This window comes from Elephas maximus, chromosome 21 (assembly GCF_024166365.1).
Source record: "Elephas maximus indicus isolate mEleMax1 chromosome 21, mEleMax1 primary haplotype, whole genome shotgun sequence".
Lineage (NCBI taxonomy): Eukaryota > Metazoa > Chordata > Mammalia > Proboscidea > Elephantidae > Elephas > Elephas maximus.
The window spans coordinates 23,803,208-23,824,957 of NC_064839.1; the positions used below are offsets into that span (position 1 = coordinate 23,803,208).

Genomic DNA, 21,750 nt, shown 5'->3' on the forward strand with positions numbered 1-21,750 from the left:
TTACCCCCCACATCTATAAGCCATGGGGTGCCGGCTACTAGGTAAAAGGGCATGACCTTCAGGGCTCTTCAGCTGAGGCCATCACCATGGGATCCAGCGCCAAGAGCCCTCACAGCTGTCTGGGGACTATGTCCTTCATTCCTGAAGGGGACCCTGTGGCATAGCAAGTGCCCACCACATCAGCTTGTCTCTCTATACTCTGACCCACCTGTTTCACCCCCACAATTCAAGTTTCACCCCCAGAATGGCTTAGGTGCCTCTGGTGACCAGAGTGCTGCTCTTGCTACCACTGGGCACTGAAGAACCACCTCGGGGCTGTTGGCAAAACTGGATCTTGACCTGGCCCAGTCTGGGGACAGTGCCTCACCACCCCTGTGAGAGCCAGGGAGCGTGCTCTGGGATGGGTGGGAAAGCAGGAGTCCAGCTCTGTGGGGCTCTGTAACTTGGCGGCACTGCAGGCAGAGCCCAGGGTAGCATGCCCATGTGGGAGCCAGTGCCCAGCGGTCTTGAAGGCCACTGGCCAGCCACCAGCCCAGAACCTCATCAAGTCATCTAGTGGCTGCAGAATCACACCTCAGACCTGCTGAGCTCTGGTTTGTGTACCCTGGGGTACACACATATGTTGTTGTTGGGTGCCGTCCAGCCATTTCCAACTTATAGCAACCCTATAGGACAGAGTAGAACTGCCCCATAGGGTTTCCAAGGCTGTGATCTTTACAGAATTAGATTGCTAGGTCTTTCTCCCTTGGAGCCACTGGGTGAATTTGAACTCCCATCCTTTTGGTTAGCAGTTGAGTGTTCACCTTTTGGGCCACCAGGACTCCTTCATATGTGCTCATGGCTTATGTACACCAAGGATGTCTCTGGAAGGACACGTAAGACACTGGGAGGCAGGTTGGAGTGAGAGGGACTAACCTTGTATATACACAGTGTACCTTTTTAAATGTCATGCCATTCATTTATTCAAAAATGCCAAATCATATACTAAAGCGAGAGTCTTTTGAACTTGATAGGGTGGGACCCATAGTGAATCCTGAGACCATGAGGCCATCTCTAGGGCCCCTCGTAGGGCTCCAAAAGGTCCTCTCTGGGGAGTTGCTCCTTCCTGGGTCCTTGCTGGGGACCTCCACTGCCCGTCCAGAACCCAGGGGCTGAGCTGGCTCTGCCTTCTTGGCTCCAGCTCCATGTCTGGCTTGGGGCCAGCCTCCCCTCCTGGTCCAAGGCAGGCTGCTATCTCAGCGATCAAAAGGCGGCAGGACAGCTGTAGGCACGCGCTCCCTCCTCCCAGCCAGTCTGGGGACTCTGCTTGCCAGCTGTAGGCAGTTTGGGCCAACTCCCCTGCCTCCTCCCTACTGCAGACCCAGCCTATAAAGCCACCCTTCGTATCCCTGCCGACCTAGCCCCCTCCTCTAGCATCCAGAGCCACAATGGCGGAGTTGCCGGCCTCAGAGACGCCTGGGAACCCAACCCTGTGCAGTGGGCGCTTCACCATTAGCAAGCTTCTGGGCAGTGACGAGCCCCCACCGCCCACTGCCTACGACAACACCCAGCCCAGCCATCTGACCCACGGCAGCACCTTCTACATGCGAACCTTTGGCTACAACACCATCGATGTGGTGCCCACCTATGAACACTATGCCAACAGTGCCCTGCCCGGCGAGCCCCGCAAGGTCCGGCCCACACTGGCCGACCTACACTCCTTCCTCAAGGTAAGCAAAGTCTCAGAAGATGGGCCACTGTCTGCTGTGTGACCTGGGCCCAGTTACCTAACCTCTCTGAGCCTCAGTTTGTAATCTGTCCCATGGGGACGAGTGTCTGCTTCATGGTTTGTGAACCCCAGATGAAATAGTAGAGGTGAAAGCTCTGGGCACATGTCATAGACATTGTAATGTTCATTATCCAGTCACGGGGCAACCCAAAAGTAGGGTGGGCTGTATAAAGAGGTAATGAGCTCACAGTCGGTGGAAGCATGCAAACAGAGGTTGCACATAGCTGAAGAAGATGGAGAGAAGAGGGGGAGGGAAGGTCAGAGAGGGGGTTCACTGGGTTTGCTGCCTGGGAGGCTTGGTTGTGGAGGATAGAGGGCTGGGAGCTGGGTCTTCACCACCCCATTCTAGGCCTCACTTTTCCCATCTGACGATTGGGCAGAATCATTCTTGGTTTGGGGGCTGAGACTCATAACATTCCCAGGACTCCTGCCCATCCCTGAACAAACCTCCATCCTGGCTCCCATGGCCAGACATGGCCCTTTGCTCCATACAGAGCTGTTGAGATGAGATGTCTGTAAGAAAACCCCAAAGGGAGGCTTCAGTCACCTCAGGCACAACCAGGAGACCCACTGACTTCCCTGAGGTGGAGGCCTGGGTTCAAGCCCCAGCTCTGCCAGAGACTTGCTGTGTGGTCTTGCACTGTGTCTGTCACCTCTTGGGGTGAGTAGGACATGACAATAGCCCTGCCCTGTCCCTTCACAGGCTGTGCAAGTGCCTGGTCAGCTCTGAGGCCCACTGATCTCATGGGGGGAAGGAGTATTATGAACAGAGGCACCCCGAACTCTCAGCCTCTCATGGCGTCTGTTCCGCACTGCAGTTGTGGAGCTTTTTAAAAGCCCCCAAGGCTGCTCACTGCGGCTTTGGCTGGGCGCTGGATGCAGAGACCCAGTCCCCCCCACCCCACCCCCACCTGCCTGACCTCTAGCCTCTGGGCTTCCAGCAGGAAGGCAGCCACCTGCATGCCTTGACCTTCGACAGCCGGCCCAGCCGTGAGATGACCGATGGGCTGGTGGAGGATGAGGCAGGTGCCAACGGTGAGAAGGACCTTGGGGAGCCCGTGCGCTTCGGCTGGGTCAAAGGAGTGATGGTGAGTGGGGAGTGGAGGGTCGTGGATGACCCAGGGATGGGGCAGGGGAGGAGACAAGGCTTCCTCTAAGCTCAGCCCTTACCTACAGGCCCTAGTGGCCAGGGCGGATCCAGGGCCCAGCCTGGGCCTCAGTCTCCCCATCTGCACACTGGTTTTGTGCTGCCCCCACCTTCAATTGCTCCCTAGGCTGAATCCATTTCCACGGGCAGTGTCTGTTGGTTCCCTCCCTTATGCCTGCAAGGACCTGGTAGGTAACTGCCCTGGTTCAGATCGCGGTTTGGCCACTTACTAGTCGTGTGACTTGGAGGTAATAGTGTCTACTCACAGGGTTGTGATGAGCGTTAACTGATGAGATGTAAAAGCGCTTACAACAACGCCTGCCAGAGTTACTAGAAGAAAAGCTGTGTTTCCTCAAAGTACCACCAGGGGGCAGCACAAAACAAAAACTCCACAACCATATTTTTCTCATTCTCCATTGTGATGGAAAGGGGAAGATTTACTATAGTGTGGAGCACAAATAAATCCCCAAACACTTAAGAGTCTAGTGAGCTTGGCTTTGGAAGGCATTATGAGACTTTACAGACAGGACTGCATAGGATGTAGAAGAAAGCTTTAGCCCTGCCCTGGAAGGCAGGAAGCCCAGGTGCTGATCTCTGCTGCCAACTGGCTGTGCCTCCATTTCCCCATCTGGACAGTAAGTCTTCTCCCACTCCTGCCCCAGAGGCTCATATCCAGAGTCGGGATCTCCTTTCCAGACTGTTGGCCAGAGCCTGGAATGGCCTCTATTTAGCATCTCAGAGCAGACTGGGGGCCTTCTAAGAAGCCTTCCTAGTTGTAAACATTGCATGCCTTGACCACCCCACATCGTGGCTGGAGCTGAGGACCACACCAGCCCCTCCCACCCAGGAACTGTGGCCTCAATTACAGCCTCAGGCTTTGCTTTAAATTTGGAAGCTGAAGTCACAGCACCCAGCTCTGATTTCTGCTCCAATATGGGGCATTGGCTCAGCTGGCGTTTGCTGAGCTTCACTTAAACGCCAGGCCCTGGGCCAACAGCTGGCCATTCGGAGCTGTGGCTGGGGCAGGCAGACACGGGGTCGGAGTCAGTGCTTGGAACAGGAGTGAGGGGCGAGGATGCTTGCAGCCAGTCTTCAGTCTTTGATGGAGACCAGGAGAATGGGGGAAGGGCAGGCAGTTCTCCAGGTGCTACTCACCCCCCCACCCCCCGCCCCACAAAACCAGAAGACCAGAGCCCGTTGAAGTGGGTAAAGCAAAGAAAGGATCCAGGGTTCCCTAGGCCCAGGTGGCTGATGCCATGCCATGACTGGGGACAGGGACGGGGACTTGTGTCTTTGGGCTTGAAGTGTCTGGCCCACCCAGGCAGCGTCTGACCCCACTCTCCTCCCAGATTCGTTGCATGCTCAACATCTGGGGTGTGATCCTCTACCTGCGGCTCCCCTGGATTACGGCCCAGGCGGGCATTGGTGAGTGCTGCCTCCTGGAGGGGGTGTGGATGCTCAAGTCCTGGCCCTGCAAGGCCCCTGGAGCAGGCTCACACTTGGGCTGCAGAGACCACAGGCCAGGACTGCTCCTTCTCAGCTCAGCCTCCAGCCCTCCAATGATGAAGGTCAGGGTGGTGTGGCAGAGGAGCACTGGAGGTGGAGTCAGCAGGCCCAACACCCCTACCTGGTTTGTTTGCCCTCGAGTAAATCCTTTAACCTCTTTGAACCAATTTCTACTACAGAGTATTGGGATTAGACACTTGAACTCTGGACAGACCAGGGTTCAGATACTAATTCTATATCATGCTGTGTGACCTTGGGCAAGTTTCTTAACCTCTCTGAGCCTGGGTTTCTTCATCAGTAAAATGGTGGTGGTAACACCCCATGCACAGCCACCACCTACCTGTCAGTGGAGGCATGTGTGTTGCTATAATGCTAAACAGGTTCCAGTGGGGCTTCCAGACTAAGACAGACTAAGAAGAAAGGCCTGGCAATCTACTTCCAAAAGTCAACCAATGAAAACTCTACGGATCACAAGGGTCTTATCTGCAACTGATCATGGGGATGGTGCAGGATGGGCAGTGTTTCCTTGTGTTGTGAATGGGGTGCCATGAGTCAGAGGCCAATTCGATGGCAGCTAACAATACACAGAGCAATACAGCGCAGGATTTGGCACCCAGAGGTGCTCATCAAGGGGCAGGTATTGCTTTATTTTTTATTAGTAGTTAAAGGGGGATTCTATCTCTTCCATACCTAATGATCCTCTATGTTGGCTAGTCATCTCCTTGGTTATTTAGAATATGCCAGGAGATGGACAGAGGCCCATTTCTGAGATGAGAAAACTGAGGCTCAGAGAGGGAAAGTGACTCAAGTTCCTCACATGGCTCCTCTGGTGTCCCTCCCCATCTGGGAAATGCCCGGCTGAGTTTTGGGGTGACCACGTCCCTCACCTGCCCCCACAGTCCTCACTTGGATCATCATCCTGCTCTCAGTCATGGTGACCTCCATCACGGGCCTCTCCATCTCCGCCATCTCCACCAACGGCAAGGTCAGGTCAGGTAGGCCCCGCCCACCCCCAGTACCACCCGCCCTACCTCCATCCCCCCAGGCCCTCCTCTGGTAGACTCCCCCAGTTTTCGCCCTGGGAGCCCCGTCCCAACTGGGACTCCCCAGGCCACTCCTTCCAGTTCCAGGTGAGGGCTCCAGGCAGGCTCTCCGCCCCACAAAGGTGTTCTCTCAGTCATCCTGCCCCGTGGGCCCCCACTCCCATCCTCGACCTCTGCCTACCCTGAGCCCACCCCAGCCAGCAAGCACCTCTGCTTTCACGGCTCTGGGCTCTGGCCCCGTTAGGTGGCACCTACTTCCTCATCTCCCGGAGTCTCGGACCAGAGCTGGGGGGCTCCATTGGCCTCATCTTCGCTTTTGCCAACGCTGTGGCTGTGGCTATGCATACCGTGGGCTTTGCGGAGACAGTGCGGGACCTGCTCCAGGTAAGGTGGGGCTGGACCCCAGGCCACCCACCCCACTCTGCTCCACTCTGTCTGAGCTGGGCCTCCCGGCCTCCTGCCTGGTTTCATCTACCAGGGACCAAGGCCACAATCTGACCACTGAGGGTGACAGCGATGATCTCATCAAGAAAAATCACTCCACAGGTCCCTTTCAGGAGTGTGGTTGCCCTCAGGGCCACATTGTCCATCCTTATGCAGTGGCTGCTTGTGGTGGGCGGGTATGTTCGAGTCTGTGTTTTCCTACCAGAGGGCGCCATCAATGGGTGAATGTGAGGCAGAGGGCTCCCCGGAGGTGGAGGTTTGGAGCGCAGATGGAGTCTGGACTGTCCCCTCCTCCAGGAGCATGACTCACCCATTGTGGACCCCACCAATGACATCCGCATCATCGGCGTGGTCACCGTCACCGTGCTGCTGGCCATCTCCCTGGCCGGTATGGAATGGGAATCCAAGGTGAGGAGGGGCTGGAGCTGGTGGGGGTAGGATGGAGTGGTCCTGTGGGGAAGGTTGGGAGACCTGGGTCCTGGTCCCGGTTCTGCCTGGCTGCGTGTATTAGCTGGGCTGGAAGTTCTGCTGCTGTGACAAAGAGACTGTAAGTAACCCAAAAACACAAAAAAATAAAAAAAAATGTATTTTAAGTAGCAGTGGCTTAAACAGAGAGATGTCTGTTCTCTCTTGTGCAACAGTCCAGGTGTGCACAGTCCAGGGTGTCGGGTACCCAGGCTCCTCCAACCCCTGGAAGTGACCCTTACCCACCTGGTCCATGATGGAGACGCACCCCCATGTCCACAATCCTCCCTTTTCTTTTACATCACAACCTGGAAGTCACACAGATCACTTCTTCCATTCCATAGACCAAAACGTGGTCTCATAGCCACACATAGCTACAAGGGAGGCTGGGGAAGTGTGGTCTCTTTTTGAACCATGTATCCAGCCAGATGGAATCCATGGGTTAATGTGCTTGGCTAACTGAAAGGTTGGAGGTTCAAGCCCACCAAGAAGTGCCTAGGAAGAGAAGGCCTGGCGATCTACTTCTGAAAAATCAGCCATCAAAAACCCTGTGGAGCATAGCTCTACTAGGACGCACATGGGGTTGACATGAGTTGGGGTTGACTCAATGGCAGCTGGTTTTTTGCTTCATCCAGCCCAGTAGCAGAGGTTTATTACTATGAAGTAAGGGAAGAAGACGTGTTGGGGTATAGCTGGCAGACTTGGCACGCTCTGCCCCTGCTGCCTCTCAGACCCTTTCTCCCCCTGGCTTTCTGCACTTCAGGCACTCTGGCTTCCTTGCTGTTCATTGAATGCACCAAGCTTATCCCCTAGATCATTCTATGGCTCACTCCTCCTTCTTCAGGCCTCTGTTCCAATGTCTTCTCAGAGCCACCTTCCCTGACCACCCAACCCAGTCCCCACCATACCCTTCTTACTCTGATTTCCTCTTACTATTCATTAGCCAAGACAAAGACATTGGCTGTCTCGTTCAACTTCATGAGCAGAGCCTGCTGCCTTGTGGGTGTTGAAGGAATGAATGAATTAATTAAATGAGTGAGGGACCTTGGGCAAATTCTTCCCTGCTGGAGCTCCCTGAATGAGCGGGACCGGACAATCTGACCTCTAGGCCTCCCTCTGCTCCCCAGGCCCAGGTGTTATTCTTCCTCATTATCATGGTCTCCTTTGCCAACTACCTTGTGGGGACGCTGATCCCCCCATCTGAAGACAAGGCCTCCAAAGGCTTCTTCAGCTACCGAGGTACGTGTAGTTTGGGCCACTGCCCAGGGCTTTGGGGGCAGGAGCAGACCACCCACAGATCTGGCCCATCCTGTGGGTACCGGGAGAGTGGAACTCCCTACTTGCATGGCCAGAGGTGGCCAGGGGAGCCGACCGATGCCCCAGCTGGGCCCAGTGATGGAAGCTAGAGTGACCCTGACTTAGGCCTTGGTTTTCCAGGGGACATTTTTGTCCAGAACTTAGTGCCTGACTGGCGGGGTGTGGACGGCAGCTTCTTTGGGATGTTTTCCATTTTCTTCCCCTCGGCCACAGGCATCCTGGCAGGGGCCAACATCTCTGGAGATCTCAAGGTGAGCAGAATGCCCATCCTTCCGGCCTCCTCGCACTGTCAGCTGTGAGCAGAATTTTGCTCCCTCTCTTCCCAGTATCTCCTGCTGTACCATCAAGCTTGGCACTGAAACCAGGGGGGCCAGAGCTTCTAAAATCCAGTGCAGTCCAGTCCAATCCAGTCCAATCCAATCCAACCCAATCCAACTCAACTCAACTCAACCCAACTCAGTTCAATTCTGGGGTTGTTGGTTGACATCCACTGTGCTCTAGGCTCTGAAGGGCACCCAAAAGTGGTCTCGTTTCCTCCCTGTGTTCCTGGGACTCTCAGCCTAAGGGGAAGACTGTCCCAACTATGACCTTTCCAAAACTCAGCCTTGATCATGCACATTTTTGCTGAGCTCTTTCCACTGCCTCAACCACGTAGGCAGGCTTCTTGGCTCAGTATTCAAGGCCTCCAACCACAGCCGCCATCCCCATGGCCCCTGCTCCACCTCTCCGTGTCACTCATCAGTGGGCTGTCGCTTGTCCATGCCTTTGCCTCTCTATCCTCTCTGCCTAGGACTCCCTGCCCTTGTTTTTTACCTCGCAAACTCTGTTCCTCTTTCAAATACCACCTTTACCCTTACACCTCCCTCAGTCCTCCCCATTAGAGTCATGATTCCCCTAGCAGCTTTTCCATAATGATTGCTGGCCGTTTATGCATCTGTTCCTCTCACATCTCAAGGACCGAGGTGTACTCTATGTCCCTATTCCTGTCTTGGAATCTGACACATACTAGGTGCTCTGCACGTTTGTTGAGTGAATGGCGGTGAAATGGAGCAGAAGGGAAGTGTTAGAGTAGAGTACACTGTGCAGAAAGGCAGAAAACTGACTGATGTTCGCTAGTGGATCCAAAAAAACTTTGGGGCGGAGGCAGAATTGCTGCTAGGCCTTGTGAGACTTTGCAGGTGGGAGAAACAGGCTTATAGGGGCGGGGTGTGAATGGTGGGGAGCCTGCCTTTGGACTGGAGATCCCAACTAACCCTTCCCACACTCAAAAGTTTCTCCTTGAAGTGTTTTCTTAAATGAATTAAAAATGGTGCATTGGAGACCATTTTGAAGCTTGGCCTGGTTCTAAATGGTTATGCCCCGGGGGTCATGTAGCTGGGCCTAGATATCCGAGAGCGGCTGTGGGTGTCTGGCTCCTCCCCACCACTCTGGAGTGGCCAGCAGAGGCCTGGGCTCCTGCCCCGAGGTCACTGCAGGGGTCAAGCTGGTGATTTCCTCCAAGCCCCACAATCTTCGCTGGATTTATCTGGATGCTTTAACAAGTACCTTAGGTTACCATCCAGCCCAGCATGCAGGCGTCTGTTTCAGAGCTGAGGAGGCAACACCTCACTTTGCCTTAAATGTCCTCAAGCCCTGAAGGGGCCCTTGCCTCCTGGACCAGGCCTTCTGGCTCATTCCATGGGATTTCATAGACGGCCTTCAAAGCAGAAGAGCAATTCTTGTTGGTGGAGTCTTTGCTGCAACATTTTGGACAGTTCCCTTAAAAAAACAAACAAATTAAAAAAAAACTCTCTGGGCCTCAGTTTCCTCAACTATAAAATGGGCCTAATACAGCCTCCACCTTGCAGGGGGTGGGTGAGGATTCAATGAGCTCTTTCACAGAAAGTGCTGAGAACAGGGCCTGGCACAGAGGACTAGCTAAGCGCTTGCTGTCATTGTCATTTTTGCCATGTGACCAGCGGCACCAAGCACTTTCCTCAAGGCAGACCTAAGAGTGTCATACCGTCATCACCCCCGTGTTACGACTAGCGCACCATGCTCAGCGGGCCTCAGGGGCTTGCCCAGGGCCACCCTGGTGACAGAGGAGCTGGAATGTAAGTTTCTAGAACAAAGAGACCTTGACTTTATCACACTTCCTTCAACAACTGCGTTTTGAGCACCTGCTTTCTGCCAGTCTCTTGTGGATAAGCAGTGAACACACCAGACATGAACTCTCACCCTCCTGCAGCTGGCATCCTAGGGTGTGAGACTGACGACAAACAAATAAGTAAAATGTGACATTCATCAGACGGTGGCAAGTGTTGAGGAGACAAACGAAGCAGGGAAGGGGTGGGGTGCAAATGTAGACAGACAGGGTGGCCAGAGGTGGTGCCACTGGAGCAGAGACCTAGACAGGTGATGACGAAGTTGCCAGTGGTACTGCTTTTTGTTGTTGTTGGGTCCGTTGAGTCAATTCCAACTCATAGCAAGCCCATGTGGCAGAATAGAACTGCTCAATAGGGCTTTCTAGGCTGTAATCTTTATGGGAGCAGATTGCCAGGTCTTTCTCCCTTGGAGCTGCTGGGGGGTTCAAACTGCCAAACTTTCAGTTAGCAGCCGAGTACATAACTGTTGTGCCACTTGGGCTGTTTTTGGTACTGCTTGTCCCTTATGTTCCCCGACACTTTAGCATTTGCGGAGCAACCTCACAACCATGATTACATGTTGATTTTCATCCCCACAACCACCCATGATATGGACAGGGTGGGCATTGCTAGCCCAATGTCTGGATTGGGAAAATGAAACTCAGAGACAAAAGGGGCTTGCTACGTGGAAAAGGGACTTGTGTCTATTGTTGTCGTTAATTGGCGTCGAGTCAATTCCATGTGTTACAAAGTAGAACTAACTGCTCCGTAGAGTTTTCTTGGCTATAATCTTAATGGAAGCAAATTGCCAGCCCTTTTCTTCCACGGTACTGCTGGGTGAGTTCGAACCGCCAACCTTTAGGTTAGCAGTTGATCGCAAACCGTTTTTGCCACCTAGGGACCCCTTGTGTATGTAAAACTTTGTTACTGTGGTTAGGAAAATACAGAGTTTTTTCTGCCTGTCTCACAGGGGAAGGTCAAAGTTTGAGGCTTGTCTTCTGCTCCTATATCGTATTATGGCAGCAGAAAAATCCATTGATGTATAATTATGATTAACGCGTGTTAGGGCTGACAGTGAGCAGAGCTCTGACCTGGAAGCTTTACATGGATTAATGCATTTGGCCAACATCCTATGAGGTGGGCCTTGTCACCCCCATTTCACAGATGAGGAGACCAAGGGGTGGGAGCATAAGCAAGTGGCCTAGTTGGTCATCTGGAACTGAACTCAGGCCGCTGACCCCCGACCCCTGCCATCTTCACCCTCACCCTTAATACCCCCATAGCAGGGATTGGTCCCAGTGCCCTTTTGGACCAGACATGGGCTGGCTGGGTTTCCTCTTCCTGCCTCTGGCTCCCAGGGCCCTGGATGTGGTCTCAGCCCCACGCTCTCGGCTATGTCTCATCCTCCTCTTTGGGACCTCAATCCCAAGGCTCCTTCCTCTCTCTGCTGGAAGGAGGCCCTAAGAAGCCAAGGCCAGGGGTTGTTGCCCCCCTTGCCCCCAGCCTCAGGCAAGAAGGAGGCCCAGAGGCTGTCTGACACCCTCCCTCCCCCAGGACCCCGAAGTAGCCATCCCCAAGGGAACGCTCATGGCCATTTTCTGGACCACCATCTCCTACCTGGCCATCTCAGCCACCATTGGTAAGTGGCCGGACCCTGGGGGCAGAGGAGGGGGCAGGAACCCAGCCCCCACCCGCAGTTTCCGTGGGCCCTGTGGAGCCTGCCAGCACATGGCACAGCCTCATTCTTTGGCCCATGGGTGGGACCCAGACCACTGGACAGGGAGTCGCAGGCAGGGTTCAGCTTGTTTGACAGGGAGAGCTGGGCTGGGAGGACACAGTGGCCCTAGGAAGTCGAGTCTAGAACCCTATCCCTGGGAGCACCTTGATGGACCAGAGCATCTTCATGGGGAGATTTAGGGGGTCTGGGTCGGACAAATCCCTCTGGTCCTTTCAAACATTGGGGTTCCAGATTCATGGGTGTGAAGCTCCTACACAACAAACATACTCTGACTCTAGGAATAATAACAACTGACTTACCACGTACTCGGCCCTTACATGCCTTACCTCATTTAGTCCAGGCACTGTCATGTCCCGCATTTTACCGAGAAAGAAACCAGGCTCAGAGAGGTTAAGTCACCTGCCCAATGTCACACAGCCACTGAGTGGTGGAGTGGGATTGGACCCCAGGCCTGTTCTGTTAACACCTCCCTCTCCCCGAGATCCTCCCAAGTGTGCTTGCTCCCGGTAACCACCTTATGAGGCAAGCTTGTCACAGATGGCCAAGGGGCTAGCCCTCGGTCACAGGCAGTCAGGGCTTAAGACCCAGGTCTCTGCTTTAAGGAAGACAATGTGTCACTGAAGCTCTTTATAAAATGGGATTGACGACAATGAAAATAATAGCAGTTTCCCAGGGTTGTTATAAAGTATTTAGCACAGTGTCTGGCACGTTGTATGTGCCCCTGCTCCAAAAAAATAGCTATTAATATTATTATCATCAGAGTCCCTGGGTAGTGCAAACAGTTAAGTGCTTGGCTAGTAACTGAAAAGTTGGTGGTTCGAATCTACCCGGATGCATCTTGGAAGAAGTCCTGATGATCTACTTCTGAAAGGTCACAGCTATTAAAAACCCTGTGGAGTGAAGTTCTACTCTAAAACACACGGGGTCAGCATGAGTTGGAATCAACTTGACGGCAACTGTTTTATTATTGTTATTATTACCTGATCAAGGAAGAGCTGACCCCCCCACAGCATCCTGCTGTCCACAGAAGGGGCCAGCATTTGGGGAATGGGAGGGGAGGAGAGCAGAGGGGAGGGAAAGGAAGCCTTTCACACCTTCTTCCTCCTTCCAGGCTCCTGTGTGGTACGTGATGCCTCCGGGGGACTGAACGACACGGTGACCCCAGGTGTGCGCACCTGCGAAGGCCTGGCCTGCGGCTATGGCTGGAACTTTACCGAGTGCTCCCAGGGGCACAGCTGCCGCTATGGCCTCATCAACTACTACCAGGTACCCCTGGGCCTGGGGCAGGGGGCCTGCCTCACCCTCCTGGGTCTCAGCTGGCTCTGCCAGGAAGCCTTCCCACCTGATGATGAGGGGCTGGACCCAGGGTCAGGGAGAGGGCTTCAGGGCTGAGATGAGGATTCACCTGGCTGGGCACTGGGATCCCAAGTAAGATTGTGGACTCAGGTGGAGCTACAGGTTCCAGTCTCTTCCTGCCTGGGCTGGGGGCTCTGAGCCCAGCCCCCACTACGGGCCCTGAACCCTGCATCCCACAGACTATGAGCATGGTGTCAGGGTTCGCACCCCTGATCACAGCCGGCATCTTTGGGGCCACCCTCTCCTCCGCCCTGGCCTGCCTTGTTTCCGCTGCCAAAGTCTTCCAGGTGAGACCACCGATGGAAGGGGGCCTGTGGGGTAGGCTGGGAGGCCCACGTGGAAAGTCCTGGGTGATGGATATAAAGGCCTGAAGGTGGGCACAAAGGAGTCATGTGACCGGGGTGTTGGGACCGAAGGGAGAAGGACCAGGACAGCTAGTGTCAAGGACGCTGTCCCCTTCCTGTGGCACCCATAACTCTCGCCCACCCATGAAGCCTGTCGCCATGTCTGAAATCGCGCCATCCAGTTTTGGCCCAATGTGATCAGCCCCTCTCCTATTGCCTTCACACTCTCTCCCAGGGCTTTCCCAGACCTGGGGAGATGCGAGAGTGGGGATACCACCCCATTTAATAGAAATTGTGACCCAAATTGAGAAGGTGCCCTATGGAGGTCACAGAAGGGTGACAGGTCCAGCCAGGGCATAAGTGTGGTGACCTGTACCCACAGTGCCTCTGTGAGGACCAGCTGTACCCACTTATCGGCTTCTTTGGCAAAGGCTATGGCAAGAACAAGGAGCCCATTCGCAGCTACCTCCTGGCCTATGCCATCGCTGTGGCCTTCATCATCATTGGTAAGAGGCTCCAGGGCATGGGGAAGGGCCTCCTCTCTGTCCAGTCACCCCTGTGCCCAGCGCTCAGCTGGACCTGGCCGTTAGCGGGCACTCAGTGGATAACTTTTTTTTTTAAATCGTACTTTAGATGAAGGTTTACAGAATAAACTAGTTTCTCATTAAACAGTTAGTACACATATTGCTTTATGACATTGGTTAACCCCACGACATGTCAAGACTCTCCCTTCTCAGTCTCGGGTTCCCTATTACCAGCTTTCCTGTTCTTTCCTGCCTTCTAGTCCTTGTCCCTGGGCTGGTGTGCCTCTTTACTCTCCTTTTGTTTTATGGGCCTGTCCGAACAGCAGATAACTCTTGAGGCAGTGGATGAAGCCCATTGGAAGGAGACTTGGGGAGGTCAGGTGTGTGGTCCCCCTGCCTGCCCCCAGACAGCTTCTGCCTAAACAGGCCAGGCAGGTGGGCCCTTGTGTTTTGTAGAGGGGACCCTGGCCTCTTTTCTGGTTCTGTATTCCTGGGTCCTGGCTGCTGGGACAGCCCCCGGGGCTACGTTAATTTCCGAGATATCCATGGGGCACAGAGCTGACTGGTCTCCTTGGGAAAACCAAAAAACCAAACCCATTGCTGTCAAGTTGATTACAACTCAAAGCGACCCTATAGGACAGAGTAGAACTGCCCCTACAGTTTCCAAGGAACACCTGGTGGATTTGAACTGCCAACCTTTTGGTTGGCAGCTGTAGTTCTTAGCCGCTACGCCACCAGGATTCCCATCTCCTTGGGAGTCAATACAAATGACTGGGTTAATGTCTTCATAGGTATGAACTAGACAAATCCAGTTTCTCAGGCTGGGGATTCCTTAGAAGAAAGAGCCCAAGCTTGGAGTTAATCAGACTGACTTTCTATCCTGGCCTTGCCACATGTCAGCTGTGTCATCTGTTTCCTTATCTGCAAAACGGGAGTGATAGCGCATAGCAGGCGTGACACAGATGGGCAGAAAGAGACTTGTGTTTTCACACACACACATGCACACACTTATCCAGATGCATGCACACACATGCACTGCACGCACGTGAACACACACATATGCGTGTGCACACACTCATGGACGCCCACCCATCCGTATGCACTCACACACATGCCTCTGCACACATGCACAGACACACACATTCATATAGGCAAGTACACACTCTGGTGCAAACACACACATTTTACACATACTGTAACTTCCTGATTTGCTTAGCCAAGGAGGCGGAACTCTTCAAGAGAGAGGGGACAACAAGGAACAAGGGCAGTGGCCCTGGCGAGGTGTGGTGGCCCCCATACCCTGACTCTCCATGCAGGCGGGAGGGGGGGTGCTGCTGGTGATCTTCTCTGGGCTGGTAAGCATCTCCCTGCCACAGAGAATCCTTGCTCTCAGGCCGGCATCGCCACTCCTGAAGGACTCACCCCAACAATCTTGTCGCTTTCACTCAAGTGAACCTTTCCAGATACCAGACGTTCCTGGGTCTTGAACCAAGTGGAGGGGCAGCAGGGGCACACGGGGAGATGAGGCAGTCTAGTGGGGCCTGGTGTTCCCTGTACCCCTCTTCTCCTGCCAGGGTCCCAGAACTCCATTTCCCCAGAGTCCACCCCCAACTTGGATTTGACATCTTTTTATCTGGGTGGTTCTGACAAGACCTCAGACTGAGGGCCGTGGTCTCAGATCTCTGGGCAGGGCTCCTGTGCTGATTAAATGAAATCATTACAATAGGCCCTGAGACAAGGATTCACATGCAAGAGTTGACCTGTCTGGGCATGCACGGGAGGGGGACAGTGAGGCCAGAAAGAGCAGGAGCCAATTCTTGAGGAGGTTACCACTGTGGGTGGAATTGTGATGTGGTCTCGCAGTGTCCTGGGGTCATACACTGTAAAACGTATTCCTTACTGGAATTTGTGGTCAGAAGAGTGTGACAGCCACCGCCTCAGGCCACCTCATCGCCTTGTGGGTTCTCCTCTCACCACTGCCCTCCCCCTTCCCTTTTCACAGATGGCATTTACACTTTACAAAACACAGTCCTTTTGAACTTTACAAAATGATGGACCCATTTCACAGATGAGAAGGTTGAGCCTCAGTGGCCTGTCTTGGGTCCCCCACCCTGTGAGGTAGGGCGTCAGGCGGCTCCTTGGCAGAGTTCCCAATGGGTTGTCCTTTCTTTTTCTGGATCCCTGAAGCCGAGCTCAACACCATCGCCCCCATCATTTCTAACTTCTTCCTGTGCTCCTACGCCCTCATCAACTTTAGCTGCTTCCATGCCTCCATCACAAACTCAGCAGGTAAGCCAATCCCTCACCCCTCCAAGGGAGGGGGACCTACAGGCTGGGGCACTTGGGGGTGGTGGCGAAGGAAGGCGTGGTGGAGGTGGACAGACCAATGTCCTTCTCAAATTGAAAACAATTAAGGGAATGCTCATATAATGTTAATCACAGCTATCCTTTATCAAAGGACCGCTGGTGTCGCAATGGTCAAGCGCTTGGCTGCTAACCAAAAGGTTGGCAGTTTGAACCCGCCCAGTGGCTCTGCAGGGGAATAGATCTGGCAATTTGCTCCCATAGAGATTACAGCCTGGAAAACCCTGTGAGGCTGTTCTACTCTGTCACATGGGGTCACTATGAGTCGGAATCGACTTGACAGCACCTCATAACACCAACATCCTTTAGTGAGCACTTGGAGTGTGTACTTTCCATAGATTCACACGCTGTTACAGTTGGAAGCCTAGAGATTTTTCTAGTCCCTCCCCCACCAATCATATAGGAGTCAAGGAGTCTGGTTCCCAGAGATGGAGGGGACTTGCCCAAAGTCACAGATCGGGCTGTCACATGTGGTTGCTGGGGGTTGCACACTCCACAGCTCTGGGGGGTGCTGTTCATATTGCAGATCTCATGGATTTTTGTTGTTATGAACGTTTTCTGGAAGATGGAAGTAGAGTCTTTACTTTCTGTAATTAGCCCCAAATCACTGATGAGCCGGTCTCTGGGCTGCCTTTTATGAAGACCGCAAGGAGCATGGAGCCCCCTGGGGTTGTGATGGGGCAGCTCTTACTAGTGGTGGCAAAGCCAGGCTACAGCCCGGGCCTCCTGGTTCCCAGTTCATGTCCTTTCTCCTCCATCTCACCACCTTACTCCATGGGAGCTGGTGCTGTTGTTGACATTGGGCATCCTGTGACGGTATTTGGCCAGAGATGGCCGCATCCTCCTTGATGTGGCCTGTCAACATGGTAAAATGCCAGTTAAGGTGGGCAAGTGGTCCTTCCTAGACCCTCCAGGCCTGGCCCCAGCAGGCAGGGTGGGCGGTACACCTTAGTGTGGATGGCCAGTGGGTCACAGGCTGGGACCCCAGCTGTGGGCACCGCTGGCCTGGCTGCCCAGGCCCTGCGCAGCCGCTCTGGCCCAGGAGCAGGCTCCAGAGGCTAAGTGTGCCCTCGGACCTTGCCCCGGCCCAGGCTGGAGACCCTCGTTCCGGTACTACAGCAAGTGGGCGTCGCTGTTTGGGGCCATTGTCTCAGTGGTCATCATGTTTCTTCTTACCTGGTGGGCAGCCCTCATCGCCATTGGCGTGGTCCTCTTCCTCCTGCTCTACGTCCTCTACAAGAAGCCAGGTGCGTGCTCTCGACTGCGGGGGGTAGGTCCTCATCACCTCTTCCCCTTGGGCCCTCCAGCCTCATCCTCCCCTCAGGACAAGTAGTCCAAGGAATGTGCCCCTCAGAGCCCACACCTTGACCTCTAGATACCTGGGACCTTGGGATTTCCTACCCAAAGGACCGAATTGGCTCCTAGGCCCTGGGCGGCCTCTTCCCAGGCTTGCCCTCTGAGCATGGGCACCCACTGGTGGGCATGCTGGGCCTGAGAGGGCCAGGGGCAGCTGCTTGAAGGGCATGAGGGCAGAGCTTGGAGGAGCGGGCAAGGAGAGCCATGAACTTGGCCTTCAAGACCATGGGAGGTCTGTGTGTCAAAGTGGGGGGAATATTTCAAATTGTAACTTTTAAATATATAGCCACATGACATGTGGGGCTCCGGCCTCCCAACTGTTGGGAAGGGAACAGCAGGCATACCCCTGCCGGGCTGTCCCTCTCCCGTGGCTTCTCAGTGCCCAAAGGAGACGATGCTATGCTCTCCCACCCTCCTTCCCTCACTCACTCCCTCTGTATGTTTTTACCTGAAACTTCTGATCTCCCGCTCATCCCTCGATGCCCTCAGAGGTGAACTGGGGCTCCTCGGTGCAGGCCGGCTCCTACAACCTGGCCCTGAGCCACTCAGTGGGCCTCAACGAGGTGGAGGACCACATCAAGAACTACCGGTGAGCCCACCCCCAGGCCCTGGCTCCAGGCCCAGACCTGTCCCCTGAGGTGGGCACAGCCCACACTCAGAGAGGGAACCAGGAGAGGAGAAGTACCCAGGAGGTCAGGAGACCTGGGTGGACATTGCCCAGTGAGGACCAAGCAAGTCGAGTAACCACTCTGTGCCTCAGTTTTCACAGCGGAACATGCTCTGTGAACTGCAAAGAGCAATATAAGGATGATTTGGTGGTGTGATTCCCATGCTTTCACTAATAATTACCAATAACACCCCGAGGCTGGCTGGGATGAGCCTCCCGGGACTTCAAAGCTGATTCCCCTGCTTTGCGAGGAGAATTGTGCACCCACCGTCCCTTCTCACCAGTGAGGAAACACAATAACAACAACGATAATAGCCAACACCATTTATGTTGCTGAAGTCCCTGGGTGGTACAAATGGTTAACACACTCAGGGGCTAACCGAAAAGTTGGAGGTTCGAGTCCACCCCTCCTCGGAAGAAAGGCCTGGCAATCTACTTCCAAAAAATCAGCCATTGAAGACCCTAGGGAGCACAGTTCCGCTCTGACACACATGGGGTCATGAGTCTGAGCTGACTCCATGGCAACTCTTTTTTCCTTGATGTTGCGCTCACCGTGAGCCAGGCACTGCGCTAAGTGCCTTGCACTGCCTCATGTGTACATGACCTCAGCACCTCTGAGGTACACGAAGTCACCGACCCCATTCACAGATGAGAACACTGAGGCACAGCTAAGTAGCTGGCCCTGTCACACCCCTGGTGAGTGGCCAGTTTAGTCTGATGGTGGCCCTCAACTGCTGCCCTCTGCTACCTCGAGATGCAGAGGCTGAACCACCCAGGGAGTTTGTAAGTGAAGGGTCTCCTCACTCCAAGTCTTTATCCTTCCCAACTCTGTGCCGTGCGGGGGCAGGCAGGAGCACCTGGTGGAGAAGGAAGGGTGGCTTGCCCAAGTGGGGTGTCTGGGGGACTGCTCAGAAAGGACAATGGAGACCCAGCTGGAAGGGCCATGAATGTCACCCTGGAGTTACAGCCAGGTAGATAAGGCCAAGAGCATATAGCGTCTTATCCAAGGCCGCACCATGGCTCACCCGTCCTTCCAGTGGGGAAAGGAGACCCGAGAGGGTGGCTCCTGAGTGCCAGGCCCTGGTGGGCTTTCTCCTAATGGTTTACCCTTTTCCCTGCCCCTCACCAGCCCCCAGTGCCTGGTGCTCACGGGGCCCCCCAACTTCCGTCCAGCGCTGGTGGACTTTGTGGGCACCTTCACCCGGAACCTCAGCCTGATGATCTGTGGCCACGTGCTCATTGTGAGTCCCCTCTGAAGGTGGCTGTACTCTTCGGAAAAGCCGCCTGGGTGCGATGTCCCCCACGGGGTGGGGGACAGAGGGGAGGCAGAGCAAGCGGAGCCAGACTAAGCCAAGTTCTTTCCCCTCCCCTTCCTGCTTACTCTATCCCTCCACCATCTTGCCTCTCTCCCCCCACCTTCTCCCCTCCCCTCACTCTGTAAGGGAAACAGGCACCCCTGGGTGCTGCTGAGCCTTCAGGGCAGGCAAGGGGCTGATTCTCAGGCTGGAGGGTGAGGTCATCCCTGACATCGCCGTCCCACCCTGGCCCACAGGGACCCCGCAAGCAGAGGATGCCGGAGCTCCAGCTCATTGCCAGCGGGCACACCAAGTGGCTGAACAAGAGGAAGATCAAGGCCTTCTACTCAGATGTCATCGCCGAGGACCTCCGAAGTGGGGCACAGATTCTCATGCAGGTGCCACGAGTTGGGGGTTCCCAGCAGGACTCACTACTTGGTGTGACAACCCGGGAGTCAGGAAGCCCTGGGATACAGCTTAAGCCCCTTCTGCTGCACCACGGGAGTCCCTGGGTGATGCAAACAGTTAACACACTCGGCTGTTAACTGAAGGGTTAGAGGTTTGAGTGCACCCAGAGGCACCTTGGAAGAAAGGCCTGGCAATCTACTTCCAAAAAATCGGCCCTTGGAAACCCTGTGGAGCACAGCTCTACTCCGACACACGTGAAGTTGCCATGAGTCCAAGTCTACTTGATGGCAACTGGTTTTTTTGGCTGCACCACCAGTCCCCCCTCTCCCACCCCTCCAAAAGTGCTGATGCAGGCACTCCCTCTGAGTGCCCAGGACCTGAGGAACCTGACTTGGAGTCTGAGGGCTGTGTGACCTGGGGCATTTTTTGTTTTTTAAGATACGATTCACAGACAGTAAAGTGAAAAAATATTAAGTGTGTCGTTTGATAAATGTTTCCATATTTAGATAGCACCCAGTGGTATCCAAACACAATTTGGATCAAGATCTAGAATATTCCACCGGGCAATTCATTTTCCAGCTCAGTTTTCTCATTTCTGTGAAAGCAGATACAGAAGATAATAACAGGTGTTAATTCTGAGTGTTAGACATATGGGGATTCTTTTCAATAGTTTTAAATTGTTTCTCAAAATTATAAAAAAGAGATATATAGAAATGTGTAGATTAGATGACCCAGGAATACTCCAGACTTGAGCAGAAATTCACATCTCTTGTTACGAAAAATAATTTGTTGGAGAAGCAGGAGCTGGGATAATCCAGATTTTTTTAATAGGACAGCCCAGTTTTGGGCCCAGGGCTGGCAAGGCCACAAAGGATAAGTTTGGCAGTAGCTTTGCCCCTCTAATGAATGTGTCCAGGTGGACAGGACCCTGAACAGGGGGGTGTATTTCCTGAGCCCTTGCTAAATGGAGGGGAGACTGGCCAGGGCTGAGAGACAGCCCCACTTGTCACAGAACAGAGTCCCTTTGGGGCATGAAGCCTGATCACCAGCTCTGCCCCTCTGCTGGTCCGCCTACCCCCACCCTGGCAGGCCACAGGTCTTGGGAGGATGAAGCCCAACATCCTGGTGCTTGGGTTCAAGAAGAATTGGCAGTCGGCTCACCCGGCGACAGTGGAAGATTACATTGGCGTCCTGCAGTGAGTGGGGGCACAGGGGAGGTTCCTGGGCCTTGGGAAATGGAGGGGAAGAGAGGGCAGTGTAAGAAGCTGTGAGTTCACTGGTTCAAAGGTGAGGAAGAAACAGAAAGGCCAAGGGTCCCCTACCCTGCCCTATGGGTCATGGCCACCAGGGTTGGCAGGGGTCAAGCAGGTTACACAAAGAGTAAAGTGGGACAGGTGTGGGACAACAGACAGTGGTGGGGACTGTGGCAAACCGAAGAGCAGCTGCTACTTTGCTCCAGCCAATTGTGGCTATGCAGAAATGTGGGCCCAGTGTTGCCAAATCATCTAGTTTTTCAAGAAGCCAAAAATGTGCATTTTTAAGTGAAATCCTCAGGCCAAGCTGTGGGCCACAGAAGGCTACCAGATGGTCAGCTCGTGAGCTCTAAGGTGGTCTCACTGAGCAGAGGAGGCAAAAACTCAGGGAATGAGATTGGGGGACTGAATTCCCCGGGGATTTCGGGGTTAATCGGACCACTTTCTCCCTTAGCTTCTGCTGTGCAAGGTCTGAGAACTGCCAGCCTGAGTTGGTTTTCTGCGTTGATGTTGTGCAGAGAGGCGGCGTGCAGTAGCATTTAAAGAACACAAGGCTGAGTGTTGGGGACCTGGGGACCCGTTCCCGAGTTGCCATTAACCAGCTGTGTGACTCTGAGCAGTAAACCTTAGCT

At 54.1% G+C, this 21,750-nt stretch overlaps 1 protein-coding gene across 3 annotated transcripts in view; it reads left to right on the forward strand.

Moving 5' to 3' along the window:
• The first annotated feature begins 1,427 nt into the window (after positions 1-1,427).
• Positions 1,428-21,750, forward strand: part of SLC12A3 (solute carrier family 12 member 3) — a 44,861-nt gene continuing 24,538 nt past the window's right edge. For 2 of the 3 annotated variants that reach the window (XM_049864616.1, XM_049864618.1), the window contains exons 1-18: positions 1,428-1,709; positions 2,710-2,856; positions 4,265-4,340; positions 5,321-5,416; positions 5,709-5,848; positions 6,206-6,316; positions 7,501-7,612; positions 7,811-7,941; positions 11,368-11,452; positions 12,663-12,817; positions 13,087-13,194; positions 13,634-13,757; positions 15,963-16,064; positions 17,231-17,386; positions 17,985-18,084; positions 19,292-19,403; positions 19,715-19,855; positions 20,955-21,061. In XM_049864616.1, coding sequence (XP_049720573.1) covers positions 1,428-1,709; positions 2,710-2,856; positions 4,265-4,340; positions 5,321-5,416; positions 5,709-5,848; positions 6,206-6,316; positions 7,501-7,612; positions 7,811-7,941; positions 11,368-11,452; positions 12,663-12,817; positions 13,087-13,194; positions 13,634-13,757; positions 15,963-16,064; positions 17,231-17,386; positions 17,985-18,084; positions 19,292-19,403; positions 19,715-19,855; positions 20,955-21,061 — 2,285 coding nt within the window. The remainder of the gene's footprint in view (positions 1,710-2,709; positions 2,857-4,264; positions 4,341-5,320; positions 5,417-5,708; positions 5,849-6,205; positions 6,317-7,500; positions 7,613-7,810; positions 7,942-11,367; positions 11,453-12,662; positions 12,818-13,086; positions 13,195-13,633; positions 13,758-15,962; positions 16,065-17,230; positions 17,387-17,984; positions 18,085-19,291; positions 19,404-19,714; positions 19,856-20,954; positions 21,062-21,750) is intronic. The other variant, XM_049864617.1, reaches the window with a different exon arrangement.